The 17,954-nt window shown below is 47.7% G+C and overlaps 1 protein-coding gene across 1 annotated transcript in view; it reads left to right on the top strand.

Moving 5' to 3' along the window:
* LOC311148616 (receptor-type tyrosine-protein phosphatase zeta-like) overlaps positions 1–17,954 on the top strand; it is a 115,947-nt gene that overhangs the window by 80,521 nt on the left and 17,472 nt on the right. Inside the window, exons 9-18 of the mRNA XM_084185597.1 lie at positions 4,214–4,398; positions 4,765–4,891; positions 6,891–6,931; positions 7,107–9,117; positions 10,260–10,398; positions 13,163–13,254; positions 14,895–14,980; positions 17,468–17,488; positions 17,665–17,761; positions 17,848–17,930. Coding sequence (XP_084041723.1) covers positions 4,214–4,398; positions 4,765–4,891; positions 6,891–6,931; positions 7,107–9,117; positions 10,260–10,398; positions 13,163–13,254; positions 14,895–14,980; positions 17,468–17,488; positions 17,665–17,761; positions 17,848–17,930 — 2,882 coding nt within the window. The remainder of the gene's footprint in view (positions 1–4,213; positions 4,399–4,764; positions 4,892–6,890; positions 6,932–7,106; positions 9,118–10,259; positions 10,399–13,162; positions 13,255–14,894; positions 14,981–17,467; positions 17,489–17,664; positions 17,762–17,847; positions 17,931–17,954) is intronic.

Below are 17,954 nucleotides of genomic sequence, written 5' to 3'. Positions count from 1 at the left end.
CCTTTTGTAGTCTGTGATTGTCTGTAGACCCTGCCACATACGTCTCATGTCTGAGCCGTTGAATTGCGACTCCACTTTGTCTCTATACTGATGTTTTGCCTGTTTAATTGCCTTGCGGAGTGAATAGCTACACTGTTTGTATTCTGCCATATTCCCAGTCACCTTGCCATGGTTAAATGCAGTGGTTCACGCTTTCAGTTTTGCGCGAATGGTCAAAGGCCTTTTCGGTGTCAAGAGATATAACGGCAAGGTCCACGTTGGGTAACCTCTGAGAATACATAATGTTGAAGAGGCGCCTGAGATTGAAGAATGAGTTTCTGTTAGGGACAAAACCGGTCTGGTCCGAATGGACCAATTTGCCCACTAACGTGCTAAGCCTGTTAGCCAGAGTTTTTGCTAAGATATTTATATAGAGTCTCGTAAAACTGACGGAATCTGTCATTGATGTCCTTGGGGGAAGAGAGTAACTCCCCAATTGCAGATTTAACTTTGTGAATCATTCGGTCACTCTCAGTTTTTCGAAGTTGGCTGACAAGTAATTTGTGTGGTTTGTCACCAAACTGAAAATATTTTTGTTTGGCATCGAGAAAAGATTTTGCAATTTTAGCTGAGAGAATCCGATTTATATTCAAATTTTAAAGCAGTAATTTTTTTATTTTTCTCCATAGATGGATGACTAGCATTCTCCCTATCCAGTAAGTGAATTTGTCCCTCCAATTCTACAAATGTTTCTCTGCTTTGCCTTCTCCTGATGATACAGCCTTTCAAATAAGCCTTCAGTGTTTCCCACAACACTGCTGGGGAAGTCTGTGTTGTCGTTGGTATCAAAGAAAAATGTAATTTGGTCTTCAAGATGTTCACAGAATGTCGGTTCTGTGAGAAGCTGAGGATTAAAACTCCAGACCCTCTCGCTTGATACGATGTCACCCAATCTCAGGGAAAAGGTGAGTGAACTGTGGTCAGAGGTTATAATATCATGATACCTCACATTACAGGTATAAGGGAGTAATTTAGCATCAACCAAAAAGTAGTCCATTCGGATATAAACACTGTGAACATGAGAGTGAAAGGAGTATTCCCTACCCGTAGGGTTGGAGATCCTCCAAATATCAAATAAGTTAAAAAAATGTATGTAGGTATTCAAGAATTTGCTTGAATAGGGGGTAGAGCTATGCCGGGTAGAGGATCTATCCAAATATTGGTCTAGCACACAGTTAAGGTTCCCCCCAATGACCAGGTTAGTATGGGCGATATCTGGAATCAGGGCAAGGACTCTTTTGAAAAAGGTGGGGTTATCAATGTTTGGCCCATAGATATTCAGCAGAGTTACAGAAGTAGAATGGATCTCTCCTATTACGATCACATAGCGACCCTCTTTATCCGCAATAGTGGTTTTATGTAGAAAGGGGATTCCTTTCCATACCAGAATCACTGTGCTTCTCGTTTTGGTGGAGAAGCTAGAATGATACACTTGACCCACCCACCTACATTTAAGTCTGCTATGAGAATTGTTTTTCAGATGGGTTTCTTGCAAAAATATAATATCAGACAAGAGTGATTTCAAGTGGGCTAGGACCTTCCCTCTCTTGATTGGTTCATTTAAACCGTTGACATTCCAGGAAGTAAATTCAAGCCCCGCCCTCCTCTCGTTTGTAGTTCCTATGGTGGCCTGCGTAACGTGCAACTCAATAAAAAGGTATGAAAGCGCACCAAACCATCAAGAGCAGCATATGTAGCACTTACACTCAAGCAGTATGGCTCTCATGAGGACCGCCACAGGAATGGAAGACCCAGATTTACCTCTGTTGCAGAGGATAAGTTCATTAGAGTTACCAGCCTCAGAAATTGCTCCCCAAATAAATGCTTCACAGAGTTCAAGTAACAGACACATCTCAACATCAACTGTTCAGAGGGGACTGTGTGACACAGGCCTTCATGGTCGAATTGCTGCAAAGAAACCACTACTAAAGGACACCAATAAGAAGAAGAGACTTGCTTGGGGCCAAGAAACATGAACAATTGACATTAGACCGGTGGAAATGTGTCCTTTGGTCTGGAGTCCAATTGGAGATTTTTGGTTCAAACCGGCGTGTCCTTGTGAGACGCGGTGTGGGTGAACGGATGATCTCCGCATGTGTAGTTCCCACCGTAAAGCATGGAGGAGGAGGTGTTATGGTGTGGGGGTGCTTTGCTGGTGACACTGTCTGTGATTTATTTAGAATTCAAGGCATACTTAACCAGCATGGCTACCACAGCATTCTGCAGCGATACGGCATCCCAACTGGTTTGGGCTTAGTGGGACTATCATTTGTTTTTCAACAGGACAATGACCCAACACACCTCCAGGCTGTGTAAGGTCTATTTTACCAAGAAGTAGAGTGATAGAGTGCTGCATCAGATGACCTGGCCTCCACAATCCCCCGACCTCAACCCAATTGAGATGGTTTGGGATGAGTCGGACGGCAGAGTGAAGGAAAAGCAGTGCTCAGCATATGTTGGAACTCCTTCAAGACTGTTGGAAAAGCATTCCAGGTGAAGCTGGTTGGGAGAATGCCAAGAGTGTGCAAAGCTGTCATCAAGGCAAAGGGTGGCTATTTGAAGAATCTAAAATAAAAATAAAAATTGATTTGTTTAACCAACATGACCACAAGCCCCCTGCACAAACAATAAAAGGTCATAATAATCATAATAATAATAAGTAAAAATTGAGAAATAAATATACAACGAAACCAAACAAAAATTGGGGAATATAAGGACATCCATCCGAAAGTGTCAATGATCAAACCTGGCAAGCCAATCAAACAGGCATCGCTCTACAATCCAACGACAGGTCAGTCGTCCAGCCAGAATGAAAGTGAAATGAAAGCTCTGATCGCCCTCCAGTGGCCGGGTCAGCGTCCTGCATGTCCGGGAACAACAATAAAACTTAAATCGGCAGCCCTTGCTGAAACGGTTTAATTAATAAGTTGTCACGTTATTACATGTGCCTTCTGCCATGGCTGTCTCGTTGTTTGGTGGGGAGTAGGCCACCGATGAGGATTTATTGTCCTTTAGTCGCCTATTACTCGACATGTTGACATAAAAAGTTACACTATTGTATTAAAAAGATAGTTATGGTGTAAAAAGTGCAGTAAAGTAGGTTAAGTTAGATTGTTTCGTAAAAAGTTGCGGGAGCCTCTCTCAAACACAGGCGTTCACTCCAACATGTTAGCTCCGCACCCAAATAAATGTGAACCTTAAAGGGAGAATGTAATTGTTGTGGATGCTTAGGCACCAGGCTAATACACTAGGCCAGGGACAGTCTCACTCTCTCTGTCATGTTAGCATTGATATTAGTCTCTCAGTTCTTTTAGACCAGGTGGTAATTAGGTGTTGCTAGGTTACCTGCTCAGAGTCTGTGGCTGCCTTCTCACTTTCACAGAGGACTTTTCAAATGACTTTGAAAAATGGATAGAGTGCATTGAATATGCTATAATGTACATGAATAGGTGTGAAATGTGTCTTGCTTCCCTGTTGTTATTGGACATACCATTTGTGTACCAGAGGGAGATGCACATCACAACAAAATAGAAATAACAAGTATTTTCGTGCTTTTGTTGTGATTTGTTTTGCGAGTGGTTAGGAAAAGACTGCTGTTTCTTTGCTTTTCTCTGCCCTCTTGTGTTGAAAAGGGGATTTGTACAACTGTGAGTCTCTTTCTGAAATCCCTCACCATCATTAAACACATGAAATGAATGTATTCACCACCCCACCCCCCCTGGGCAAGAGGAGAAATCAGTAGGTAAACTGAAGTGCAGATTTTAGGATGTAGGAAATGTGTGAACAGTTTAGTTATTGTACCTGGCCATTGTCTCATTGATTGATTGATTGATTTTAATCTCTCTTTACTCCCGTAATCTGTATTAATCCCAGGGTCTCTGTGGGTCTGTGATCTGCATTAGTACCGGAGCGCTAATCAGTGATGGTGACACATAGGTGTTGTGAAGCATGGGTGTTACCCCTCTTAACTGGGACCAATAAGGAAGGACAAATACCCAGTTGAGGCTGATTCTCTTATATTTGATTCTTATTAATCAAAATTAATTTTTTACTTCTCTATCTCTCCCTTTCTGTCTCTCTCGCGGTCTATTTCTCTCTCTCTCTCTCTCTCTCTCTCTTGCTCTCTCTCTTGCTCTCTCTCTCTCTCTTGCTCTCTCCCTTCTTTCTCTGTCAGTCTGCAGTTCAGAGCCGGAGAACGTGCAGGCGGACCCCCATAACCTGACCAGCCTGCTGGTGATGTGGGAGCGGCCGAGGGCGGTGTACGACGCCGGGATAGAGAAGTACTCAGTCACCTACAGGCTGGCTCAGGGAGAGGACTCTGCGGCCTTCGAGTACTTGACTGACGGAGACCAGGATGTGGTGAGCATCCTTTATGTAGTGGTGGTGGTGAACTAACACTCGCTAACTATAATTCAGTGGACTAACAAACCCAGTCAATCACATTTCAGAAGGTTTGCATGAATTAATAAATTAATGAAGGAATGAATGAACAAACAAAGAAACTAAAGAACCATAGTGTGATTGAATGCAAGAACAGATGCTATAATGCTATAACCCCCCCACAACACCACCTCCACCACCTTCACCTCCTCCACCACCACCACCTCCACCTCCTCCATCACCACGACCTTCTCCTCCACCACCACCACCACCACCTTCTCCTTCACCACCACCTCCACCATCACCCTAAACCCCCTGTACTCACCTCTCCCTGTTGTTCCCCAGGGGGCCATGCTGCAGGACCTGATAGCAAACACTAGCTATGTGGTGCAGGTGGTGGCCGTATGCACCAACGGTCTGTACGGCCGCGTGAGCGAGCAGCTGATCGTCGAAATGCCCATCGACGACCCCGGTAAGACCGACCGCCAATACCTCTACACAGACCGTACGTAGCGTTCTGATGACATGGAGAGTAGAGACCAAACCTAGATGGTTGATCATTTGCAAACCAGTTCCCTTTATTGTGTCTCTTGAATGGTAGGTCTTAACAGCAGTCACACTTACCACTAGTGTAGCTAGTCAGTCAGTTTGCAAATAAGATGTTGTGAAGGCTTATCAGATAGACTAAATTAGGCATTAATGGATTGTGTTGGGAAATTCGGAGGAAGTTAAGATCTAGTTCTGTCGTGGTTTCTGAAATTCTGATTGGTGTCCACACGTTCCACATATGTCACACCTACCGAACTGTAACAGGTTTCCAGAAACACTTCTGTTTCCCCAGCCATCATGGCCGTGCTCCCTGTATGCCATCCACTCTCTGTCTTCTTTCTGTCTAGTCCTGTTCCTTTTAACATACACCCAGTTCCTCTATGTTCTACTGGTGTTTGTAGTGTGTTCTGTCTCTGCTGAAAGCTTCGGTTTTTCATGTGCTCTTCTGTCTATGTACTTATTTCAAATGTGCTTTTCTATATTTCTAAGGCGAGGAATGCCCCCCTCAATCTGTTTGGTTGAGGTCAAAGGTTATTCCATGTGTCCTATGTCACATAAAAGACAAAAAAACAGCCCTTTTTGTTTTACAATGGCATCATTTCCTCCGGTCACAGTGAGAGAATGTTTGCTTATGTGCAGCATTTGTATGAAATGATGGGAACTCTGTATCTACTGAAGTTGATAATAAACTAATTTTTGCTTGCTAAAAATCCTCTGCATCATATTTCAATGTGCATGAATTGTACACACTCATCCAAATGACTTGATACAATTGTGCGACCGAATGTCCTGTGACAATTGTGGTGATAAAACAACTCATTTGTGAGCCCTGGTTGTGCACTCATTCATTAATTCCTTCCCTCTCCACTTAACTCTTTAAAAACCCACCTCATTCTTCAAAACCCATTCTGATCAGGCCTGAGGCCTCCATGATGTGTAATTTAGTCCCATCAAGGTAAGAGGATGTGTGTGTGTGTGTGGTAACACTCAGTTTGTGCTGACCCGGAAGTTCTACCCAATATAACCAAACATCTCCCTCCTGTCATTATCTAACCTGGTGTCTACACCAACAGCAACATATTCTCAAAGATTTCTAATATAGGTTAATAATATATCGAATAATTTTCCACTTCATATACTGTGCACCCATTGAAAGATGTGACCTTAATGGATATCAAGCTTCTGAAGAGATTTTGTCAAGCCTCTATCCTGGACCTGAAGACCAATCTGTGAATTAAAATTACGTTTTTCATCAGAAACAGAATGGTTTTCACGTATTGTCTCACAATGTTTGTGTGTGTGAGTTTTTGTCCGATAGCTTTCCCTATAGATATTTTCTCAGTCACGTTTTAATGTACATTTCAAGTAAAGTGCTTGTCTGTTACAACATCGTTGGGTTTGTCAATGGGACCAATATAATAGATTATAATGCCATTGCTAGTAATTGTCAATATTGTAACTAAATTGAAGAAAAACAAATCACACAAAACAATGTCTAGGCTGTTTTCTTTGATTGTCATACCGTCTTTGATATTCATATGAACATGTTTACAGATGTATGATCTTAATTTGATCACCCTGTTGCAGGAGAACTTTCCTGCGATGCAGGATTTTTTAAAATTTGAAGTTTATTGGGGTTTAAAAAGGATTCAGACGTTTGTAATTTCCACAAGTTTGGCATTTCAGACTTGATTTTCCCTTATGAAAAATGTATCAACCCCAACAAAAATGTCCATTAATTATAATCCACATAATAATTCACATTTCCTGTTGCTGCATGATTATTTCCCTGCTGTAGCAAACTGGCTCAAATTAAGATCCTACGTCTGTACAGTAACGTCTTTTCAACGTCCTTTGCTCATAGGGAAGGGACATTATTATGTGCAAAATCATCTAACGCTCTCATCTGTGATTCTTTTCAGAGGCCACCCCTTATCCAAATTCTAATGAATTTGAAGAGGAAGTAAGTATAATATTGCATACATTTAGCTTATTCCATAATGCAATGTGGTGATACTGTCGGTAGCGTACTGCAAGAAAACCATTCATTTAAATGTAGGATATAGGACGAGGAGTAGTGTCTCATGACAAGACATCAGTATTTTCCCATGCACTCTGTGACTGTTTTTCCCCACCAGGAGGACTATGGACCGTGGGCTGAACCGGGTGAAGAACAGGACAATGACATGGACTGGACAACCCAAAGCCCTACGAGAACCAGGCCCACAACAACCACTGGCCCACCCAGCCTCCCCTTGCCTGGTATCAGAACCACCACCCCTTTTGTCCAGAGGAGAACCACCACACCAGGCACTCCATCCAGGACCACTCAACCCAACCGAGCGCAGACGTCCACGGAGCCGAGTGAGAGGTACTACACCACAACCAGAGCACCAGAGGGGGCCGTCTCGGCAGGCAGCAGAGGCAGGGGGAGAACCCAGAAGTATACCACTACAGCGACCACTCTGCCATCACGCACTGATGACATCACCACTTCGTTAACCAGGACGGAGAAGGGCAGAGGGGTGGCGCGTCCTGTGACCGTCCCAAGCGGCAAAGGCAGCGGTGTTTCCATGGCTACCCCTCTCCCGGAAAGCCGGAACGTGGCCACTTCCGCCCCCTTCCTCTCTCAGGGAGAACCACCACGGCCTACAAGTCCCAGCATGCCCTTGTTTTCATCCACTGCCTCCTCCTTCGGCGGGGTACTCTCGCAGACCACACAGCCGGTGTTCAACGGTGAGATCCTTCCCTCCACCCTCCCTGTGTGTGACACGTCGACCCCTGGAAACCCCGGCTCCACCCCTAGCAACGACCCCACCGCCTGCCTGCATGCCCCTCCCTCGTCTAGACCCCTGTCGTCTGTGAGCAGGCGGGACTCCCTGCATGCTGCTACAGCACTGTTGTCTAGTGGTGACTCATACCTCACTACCTCCCCCACCCTGTCTCTCCTCCCTCACCCCTCACACCCCCTGTCTGGTTGGGAGACAGTCGTCTCTCGTGGTGTTGGTGATGATGATAGTGGTGATGGTGATGTGTCGTCTGGTTCTTCGTCCGTGGCCTCGGGTGACCCCCCAATGTTTAGTGACACTCACCCCCTTCAAACCTTACCTGACTCTCCCACTGAGCGGGACCTGTCTAAGCTAGCCTTCAGACCTCTCCCTGCAACCTCTCTCTCCCTGCAGCCTTCTCTTCTCCTCTCTAGTGACTTCTCTCTGTCCGGGGCCACCCCGGGCCTCACTGGCTCTGTATCTGGCGGGCTGGGGGACTCTAGTTACGCTACAGGCCGTGTAGTAGAGTCTTGTCTGGAGGGTGTCGTCGGTGGTGGTGGTGGTGAGGTTGGGTTCACGGTAGCTAGCGATGGCGTGGAGTCGTTGTGTACCTGCTCTCTGGATGGCTTCTCGTCCTCCTCCTGGTTGCATGCCTCTCCTCACCTCCCCCTTCCCACGTCTGACTGGGGGGCGGCTAGTCTAGCGCTCTACTCCTCCGGTAGTGACTTAGACCATCTCCTCCATTCATCTATGGCGGGCTTCACCAACCCGTCTGGAGGTCAGCCTCTCTCCTCCTCCTCCTCCTCCTCTTCCCCTGTTCCTCCTCATCCTCCTCTCTCCGGTTCCCATAGTGACCTGCTCGTTTCTGTTACAGCCACACCGTCCGGCTCCGAGGACCGCCGAACCTTGGCCCCATCCTCCTCCTCCACAGCCTCCCCCCTCACCCCCACCCTCCTCCCTGACCTGCAGACGGTAGACAGTAGTGCCTCTGGCTCGAACCTGTCGGGAGAAGCCCAAGAGGAGCTAGATGAGGAGTGGGACAAGGTTCAGAGTTCAGCCTCGGGGGAGGGCGCCCTCCCTTACATCCCCACCTTCACCCCCTCACTCACCTCTGAAGCCACCGCCTCTCCCAACATCGACACAGAAGAACGCTCCTTGTCGTTCTACTTTGAGAGCGAGAGCGGCAGTGCCGTCACCATGGATACAGCGGGGAGCACGCCGACAGTTTCTGGGGTAACCGCGGCGGCGCCCTGGTCGCTAGGTGGGGAGGTGGAGAGTGGCTCGGGGCAGGGTGAGAGCCTGTACGACAACGAGACGTCCTCAGACATCACTATCACCGAGCGCACAGAGAGAGACTCTGAGGAGGAGGAGCCAGTTGCAGGTAAAGAACCATCCACAAGGGGGCAACATCTCCTCGTACATCAAGGCAAGGCACAGTGCTGCGCCTGTCGGATTGCGGAAAACTACAGCTCCCATGATGCCAATGCAACAGGAAATACTTTGGAATTTAGGAGACACATCACCTAACACACCACCAAATCCTGTGTGTGTGTGTGTGTGTGTGTGTGTTCACCGTCATGGCCTTTCTGCTTTCTATAACATTTTCACAATCAAGTCCACAGGCATCATAATTTCAGTGTTCTTTGTTACGTGTTTTGTGTTATAACCATTAACATTAACATGCACATGCACATGCCTTTGTCTCAATTGTGTATTGTAACATCATGTGAAGAACCCCATTGGGTGTAGCACTTCATCTCCAGCAGAGGGCAGCAGATCTCTTCCCAATCCCAACTCGCACCGAAACAGATATGTAGTTAGCCTTAGCAGACCACGAGAGGTCTAATGTCCCCTTTTACAGTCTATGTAATTCACAAATCATTGAGACAGTCTCAGGGCCCCTGTCCAAATCTTTTGTGATTGGTGACCTTGAAGATCCTGTATAATATCCCATATATCTGTCCACATCCAGACCCCAGACAAGAAAACTAATTTAATAGAAAGTCCATCTGCATTCAAGCCTTTGCAATAGAAGTGTAGTTTTGCCAATAGGTTTTTATGGTATCCGCTCATTGAGAGCCCCATAGATATAAGCCATTGTGTGCGTCAAGCTTTGAGCCATTGTCATGAACTAACCTGTAGTGCATGTTAACTTTGTGAAAGCATTTGTGTTCACTTTCATCCGTATCGTTGTCGCCATTGTATATGGGTTAAAGAAGTAGCCATAGGTTTAGATTTGTTAGCTGAATGGGTATGAAGATGTTAAAGCGAATGTCTACTGTAGCGTTTAAAATGTAAGTTAACAAGGTTACGTAGTTCAAGGAGGGGCTCTATATTACTCTATGTATTAGAACTGGAAGGTAAGTTGGATGAGTATGTGGATTGATTTACTATTGGAAGTGTTTGTCAGTCAATGTGTTGTAGTTGAATGAGTGAATGATATGTTGTGGGAGTTGTGTTGTGTTTCTCAATAGTCAAAAGTAGATATCTCCTCATCTGTTCTTCCCCCTCCAACGCTTACAGAGGCCAGTAACAGCAGCCATGAGTCCAGGGTGGGTCTGGCCAGGGAGAGAGAGAGGAGGGCCGTGGTCCCTCTGGCAGTGGTCTCCACCCTCACCATCCTGGGACTCATCGTCCTGCTGGGAATCCTCGTCTACTGGAGGTAAGAGGGAGGAGCAGGAGAAGGAGGTGGAGGTGGAGGAGGTGGATATGGAGGAGTAGGTGGAGGAGGAGAGGAGGAGTTTGGAGGAGGTGGAGATGGAGGAGGAGGAAGAAGTGGTGGAGGAGAGGAGGAGTAGGTGGAGGAGGAGGATTATATCCATAATGATGATTATTATAAGATCCGTAATGATTAGATCCAATGATGATGAATATTATGGTGATGATGTTGAGAAATCCTCTCCCATCGATTCCCCCTGACCCCACGCATCATCTGTTTAATCTGACAGCTAAGCTACATGAACAACAGCTTTCTTTCTGCATTGATAGGCTCCACACACATACTGACACCATTAAGCCTTCTGCCTCCCTATGGGACAGCTGTGTGGAACTGCCGCAGGGCTGATACCTGTCATATTGTTATTCATCTGTCTCAGAGGAGTGGGTCTGTTTCGTCCCCAGACACGGGGCACTGCCGCCCCAGACATCAGGAGGCACGGGTGGAGCGAGGCGGGGGTAGCAGAGGGGGAGCGAGGTTGACCTTAAGAACCACATATTTGTCTGTCTCACTGAGAGACCTAATCTCCTCTGACACGGGCCCAATCTCCTTCTCACTCTCACACACTTCCCCATGACACATCCAATATCTTCAACAGGGTTTCGGTTTGAGGTCTGGCTTTTCACATTAGCTTTGATGTGTCTGGGTAGATTCACTTACACATAACTGCCATCATTCAGAGTTGCCCGTCTCTAGTTATAAAGACATTTTGCCCATACTGTGAGATCATAGAAAAATACTACTTTTCACTGTGGCAGCAAACTGAATGGTTGGACAGTTAAATAACCAACATTGGCAATCCGATCAAGAACACGTTATCAGAAATGTAAACACTTTAGCTGCATAAGACTGTACATTTCTCATCCACTGGGCTGGAGACGTGACATATTGTTCATGTTTTCTGCCCTGTTATTGTATTTTCATGTTAAGCCTGTAATAATCTTGGTGCCGATGAGGGATTAAAGCTAAGAGATGTTCCTCACTCAGAGTGTAGAGCGTTGAGCTTGGGGCTCAGGGTCGTACAGTGGTTGGGGAACAGGGCCTTGGGTGGGGTAGGAGGGGGAACAGGGCCTCGGGGTCGTACAGTGGTTGGGGAACAGGGCCTTGGGTGGGGTAGGAGGGGGAACAGGGCCTCGGGGTCGTACAGTGGTTGGGGTACAGGGCCTTGGAGGGGGGAACAGGGCCTCGGGGTCGTACAGTGGTTGGGGTACAGGGCCTTGGGTGGGGTAAGAGGGGGAACAGGGCCTTGGGTGGGGTAGGAGGGGGGAACAGGGCCTCGCGTGGGGTAGGAGGGGGAACAGGGCCTTGGGGTCGTACAGTGGTTGGGGAACAGGGCCTTGGGTGGGGTAGGAGGGGGAACAGGGCCTTGGGTGGGGTAGGAGGGGGAACAGGGCCTCGGGGTCGTACAGTGGTTGGGGAACAGGGCCTTGGGTGGGGTAGGAGGGGGAACAGGGCCTTGGGTGGGGTAGGAGGGGGGAACAGGGCCTCGGGGTCGTACAGTGGTTGGGGAGCAGGGCCTTGGGTGGGGTAGGAGGGGGAACAGGGCCTTGGGTGGGGTAGGAGGGGGAACAGGGCCTAGGGTGGGGTAGGAGGGGGGAACAGGGCCTAGGGTGGGGTAGGAGGGGGAAACAGGGCCTAGGGTGGGGTAGGAGGGGGAAACAGGGCCTCGGGTGGGGTAGGAGAGGGGAACAGGGCCTAGGGTGGGGTAGGAGGGGGAAACAGGGCCTCGGGTGGGGTAGGAGAGGGGAACAGGGCCTCGGGTGGGGTAGGAGGGGGGGGAACAGGGCCTCGCGTGGGGTAGGAGGGGGGAACAGGGCCTCGCGTGGGGTAGGAGGAGGGAACAGGGCCTCGCGTGGGGTAGGAGGGGGGAACAGGGCCTCGCGTGGGGTAGGAGGGGGGAACAGGGCCTCGCGTGGGGTAGGAGGGGGGAACAGGGCCTCGCGTGGGGTAGGAGGGGGGGAAAGTGCCTGCGCCTCATTATGTCTGACATGAAGGCTTCGTGTCAGCGTCTTGTAAGATGAGTGGCGCGAGGCTGAATTGCAGTAATCCCCTCCGTGTCGCGTCCTTGTACTTCCTCCGGTGACACTGCTCATTTGGCCACCCCACAGCTGTGCACTTGGGGTTAGCAAAGTGGGGACGTCTTTTAGAAACGCACACATGTAATCTACTGGGGACATCTCTTTGCTGTTTTTTTTTGAGTAATCTGTGAGGTGATGTCCATTTTTGGGTAGCTGAGCACAGGTTCATCAGAAAGACATGCAGTGGTGTTCCTGTTAAAAACCTTTCCCGAATTAGAAGGAACATCTTTTTTCCTGTGTTGCGGACAGATTACCATGTTCTCCAACATTGGTGGTTGACTTTGTATGTTCAAAAACAACAACAAAAGCATTTTTAGGCCTTTCTTATCTCCGTTGTATTTCTTTACATCTTAAAAATATATCTACAGTTGTTTTTATTACATTTACACAAGCATTACTCAAATATTATTATGTGTTTTTGTCACAGAATTTTCAACACACATTTTTCACCAAATGAGAACAACGCATACAAATCCCTCATTTGTGTTAGATGGAAAAAAGCAATATCTTTTTTGTACCAGAAGTATAATAGCAAAGGCAATATGTCACGAAGACAGAAGAAACTGGCAACACCTGCTGTTATACAAGTGTATTGTTGATTAACTTGTATCATCGTACATTTGTTTCCACAGGAAGTGTTTCCAGATTGCCCATTTCTACATAGAGGACAACACATCACCCAGAGTCATATCTGTTTCACCCATACCCATGCATACAGCTACAGGTAACCATTCTATGAGACAAAGGGCTCTATTCAATCAGATCCGATTGATCCGACATCCGCATAGCAGTTGTTTTGGCGGTGTCGGAGGTGGAACTGGGTTAGAGCTCCTGGCATTATACCGTAAGCGGACATTGCCATTGGCTGCACGGAGTCGCATTAAGAGAAATCCCATGCAGCCTTGTTTACAAGTTGGAACACTAGAATGTGAGATGTAATCTACACCTCCATTAGGATGATAGAAATCGTATTTTATTTTGTTTAATGATATTCAATTTGAGCGTCATTATTTCTATATAGCCTACACTTTCTCGTTCTGAACTTCTAACATGAGTGGGACGGGTGTGGCTTCGTGACAATGATCAAGAGCAGCTGCTCACTGATTTGACAGCTCCAACGCAGTTACACCTCCGACACCACCAAAACATCAGCTATGTGGGTGTCGGCTATCGCCGGTTAACGCTTGACCTGTTCACCCATGACTGCATGGCCAGGCACGACTCCAACACCATCATTAAGTTTGCCGACGACACAACAGTGGTAGGCCTGATCACCGACAATGATGAGACAGCCTATAGGGAGGAGGTCAGAGACCTGGCCGTGTGGTGCCAGGACAACAACCTCTCCCTCAACGTGCTCAAGACAAAGGAGATGATTGTGGACTACAGGGAAAAAAAGAGGACTGAGCATGCCCCCATTCTCATCAACGGGGCTGTAGTGGAACAGGTTGAGAGCTTCAAGTTCCTTGGTGTCCACATCACCAACAAACTATCATGGTCCAAACACACCAAGACAGTCGTGAAGAGGGCATGACAAAGCCTATTCCCCCTCAGGAGACTGAAAATATTTGGCATGGGTCCTCAGATCCTCAAAAAGTTATACAGCTGCACCATCAAGAGCATCCTGACTGGTTGCATCACCGCCTGGTATGGCAACTGCTCGGCCTCCGACCACAAGGCACAACAGAGGGTAGTGCGTATGGCCCAGTACATCACTGGGGCCAAGCTTCCTGCCATCCAGGACCTCTATACCAGGCGGTGTCAGAGGAAGGCCCTAAAAATTATCAAAGACTCCAGCCACCCTAGTCATAGACTGTTCTCTCTGCTACTACACGGCAAGCTGTACCGGAGCGCCAAGTCTAGGTCCAAAAGGCTTCTTAACAGCTTCTACCCCCAAGCCATAAGACTCCTGAACAGCTAATCATGGCTACCCAGACTATTAAAAAAAATATATTATTCTTAAACTGCATTGTTGGTTATGAGCTTGTAAGTAAGCATTTCACTGTAATGTCTACACCTATTGTATTCGGCGCATGTGGCAAATAACATTTGATTTGATTTGATCTGATTGAATCTTGGCCGTACACACTTTCACAAACACACACACACACACACACACACACACCTTTTCCATGGGGTCAACTAGAATTCATTAGAGTTGGCGTAAGATAAAAGTGTTAACAAGCACAGAGACATATGGACAGGTGTTCTTTCCATCTGTCCTTCCCTCTTCACCAAGCCTAGCTCTTTCATTAACTCTACCTTACTCAACATCTGCTTCTGCCAGAGTAGGAAGTTTCAAGCTTTTGTTCTGATAAAATAGTTTTGTTGATGATATCAATAACCTTTTCTCTCTGCCTTTAGATGAACATGAAGCCCTTCCGGTGAAGCAGTTTGTCGAGCACGTGACAGAGCTCCACGACACCAACGCATTCTCCAGAGAGTTTGAGGTGTGCTGTCAAATTCTGCTTCAGTTCTCTCACAGGATATGGTTGATGACAACAAATGACTAGTATTACTTGGCAGCATGTTTTAATTTTACAACTGTCTGTCTTTAATTTAGCTTTTCTGTATGTAGCCTTCTTGCGAAACTGTTATGTGTCATCTGCGATGTTACACGGTGGCTGTCATTATTTTAAGGTCAGCATGCAGAAGACTTGTGGGAGGCTTTGCACTGTGATGGCCATTCAAACTCACACTCTCTCTCTGCCTCATGCTACATGCTATTGTATGTCTCTGGCCCAGATTCATCTGAGGAGTCATGTCTATTGTCCTTACCACTGAGACTTACAAATATATCATATTCAATGCCAGTAGCATACCACCCTGCATCCCACTGCTAGCTTCCCTCTGAAGCTAAGCAGGGTCGGTCCCTGGATGGGAGACCAGATGCTGCTGGAAGTGGTGTTGGAGGGCCAGTAGCATACCACCCTGCATCCCACTGCTAGCTTCCCTCTGAAGCTAAGCAGGGTCGGTCCCTGGATGGGAGACCAGATGCTGCTGGAAGTGGTGTTGGAGGGCCAGTAGCATACCACCCTGCATCCCACTGCTAGCTTCCCTCTGAAGCTAAGCAGGGTCGGTCCCTGGATGGGAGACCAGATGCTGCTGGAAGTGGTGTTGGAGGGCCAGTAGCATACCACCCTGCATCCCACTGCTAGCTTCCCTCTGAAGCTAAGCAGGGTCGGTCCCTGGATGGGAGACCAGATGCTGCTGGAAGTGGTGTTGGAGGGCCAGTAGCATACCACCCTGCATCCCACTGCTAGCTTCCCTCTGAAGCTAAGCAGGGTCGGTCCCTGGATGGGAGACCAGATGCTGCTGGAAGTGGTGTTGGAGGGCCAGTAGCATACCACCCTGCATCCCACTGCTAGCTTCCCTCTGAAGCTAAGCAGGGTCGGTCCCTGGATGGGAGACCAGATGCTGCTGGAAGTGGTGTTGGAGGGCCAGTAGCATACCACCCTGCATCCCACTGCTAGCTTCCCTCTGAAGCTAAGCAGGGTCGGTCCCTGGATGGGAGACCAGATGCTGCTGGAAGTGGTGTTGGAGGGCCAGTAGCATACCACCCTGCATCCCACTGCTAGCTTCCCTCTGAAGCTAAGCAGGGTCGGTCCCTGGATGGGAGACCAGATGCTGCTGGAAGTGGTGTTGGAGGGCCAGTAGCATACCACCCTGCATCCCACTGCTAGCTTCCCTCTGAAGCTAAGCAGGGTCGGTCCCTGGATGGGAGACCAGATGCTGCTGGAAGTGGTGTTGGAGGGCCAGTAGCATACCACCCTGCATCCCACTGCTAGCTTCCCTCTGAAGCTAAGCAGGGTCGGTCCCTGGATGGGAGACCAGATGCTGCTGGAAGTGGTGTTGGAGGGCCAGTAGCATACCACCCTGCATCCCACTGCTAGCTTCCCTCTGAAGCTAAGCAGGGTCGGTCCCTGGATGGGAGACCAGATGCTGCTGGAAGTGGTGTTGGAGGGCCAGTAGCATACCACCCTGCATCCCACTGCTAGCTTCCCTCTGAAGCTAAGCAGGGTCGGTCCCTGGATGGGAGACCAGATGCTGCTGGAAGTGGTGTTGGAGGGCCAGTAGCATACCACCCTGCATCCCACTGCCAGCTTCCCTCTGAAGCTAAGCAGGGTCGGTCCCTGGATGGGAGACCAGATGCTGCTGGAAGTGGTGTTGGAGGGCCAGTAGCATACCACCCTGCATCCCACTGCTAGCTTCCCTCTGAAGCTAAGCAGGGTCGGTCCCTGGATGGGAGACCAGATGCTGCTGGAAGTGGTGTTGGAGGGCCAGTAGGAGACACTCTTTTCTCTGGTTTAAAAAATAATATCCTAATGCCTCAGGGCAGTGATTGGGGACATTGCCCTGTGTAGGGTGCTGTCTTTCAGATGGGACGTTAAACGGGTGTCCTGACTCTTTGGTCACTAAAGATTCCATGGCACTTATCGTATGAGTAGGGGTGTTAACTCCGGTGCCGTGGCTAAATTCCCAATCTGGCCCTCATACCACCTAATCATCCCCAGTTTCCTAATGGCTCATTCATCCCCTCTCCTCCCCCTGTAACTATTCCGCAGGTCGTTGCTGTAAATGAGAATGTGTTCTCAGTCAACGTACCTGGTAAAATAAGGGTTCAATAAAATGCAGTGATTGCTCATGTTAAACTACATATTTACCATTGCTTACCATATAAATCCCAGCTTGGCATTTTATCAGTACTGTGTAAATGCATACATGTGTAAATGTTGTCAATAACAAAAACATAGGTTTGTAAGTTAAAGCTAAGGACATTAACATGGTACATGGACTAAATCCTGTTGCTCGCATAAACAGTGAGATTTGAGATTTGCCCATAAACCGTTTTCTTGTTATTTATTTGCACGTTTTTTGCTAACTATGTGTCATGAAATTTCATTGCTGTGCTTTTTGCATTCCCCCCTCCCCGTTAGATATTGAAAGAGTGTTACGAGGTAAGCTATATCTCCCTTTTTTTCATTTGATTTTCTTTTTTTCTGTAGTAGTCGCGTGTAGATGTTCGCCACATTTCCAGCTGCCCATGTTGACGTTTTTGTCGTGCATGATGACACATTTATGTTTGACTGCGTGGTAAGAGGATGGTGGGATTTAAGGTCACGTGTTTTTTTAGGAGGTGCAGGCGTGCACGGTGGACCTGGGTATCACCACAGACGGCTCCAACCATCCAGACAACAAGAACAAGAACCGATACATCAATATCCTGGCCTGTAAGTCAAACATGCACCTTCAAACACATGTACACACACATACATTCTTGAATGCACCCAGCTTATCTTTCCTCATCTACTCCTAGATGACCACAGCCGAGTAAGGCTCTCAACCCAAGCTGACAAAGATGGGAAGAGTGGAGATTACATTAACGCAAACTACATTGACGTAAGCAATTCTCTTGCATTTCTC

Source organism: Coregonus lavaretus (assembly GCF_964263955.1).
Source record: "Coregonus lavaretus genome assembly, chromosome: 21".
Taxonomy (NCBI): Eukaryota; Metazoa; Chordata; class Actinopteri; order Salmoniformes; family Salmonidae; genus Coregonus; species Coregonus lavaretus.
Note: the sequence above shows the minus strand (reverse complement) of the source record. Positions and strands in the feature narration are given on the sequence as shown.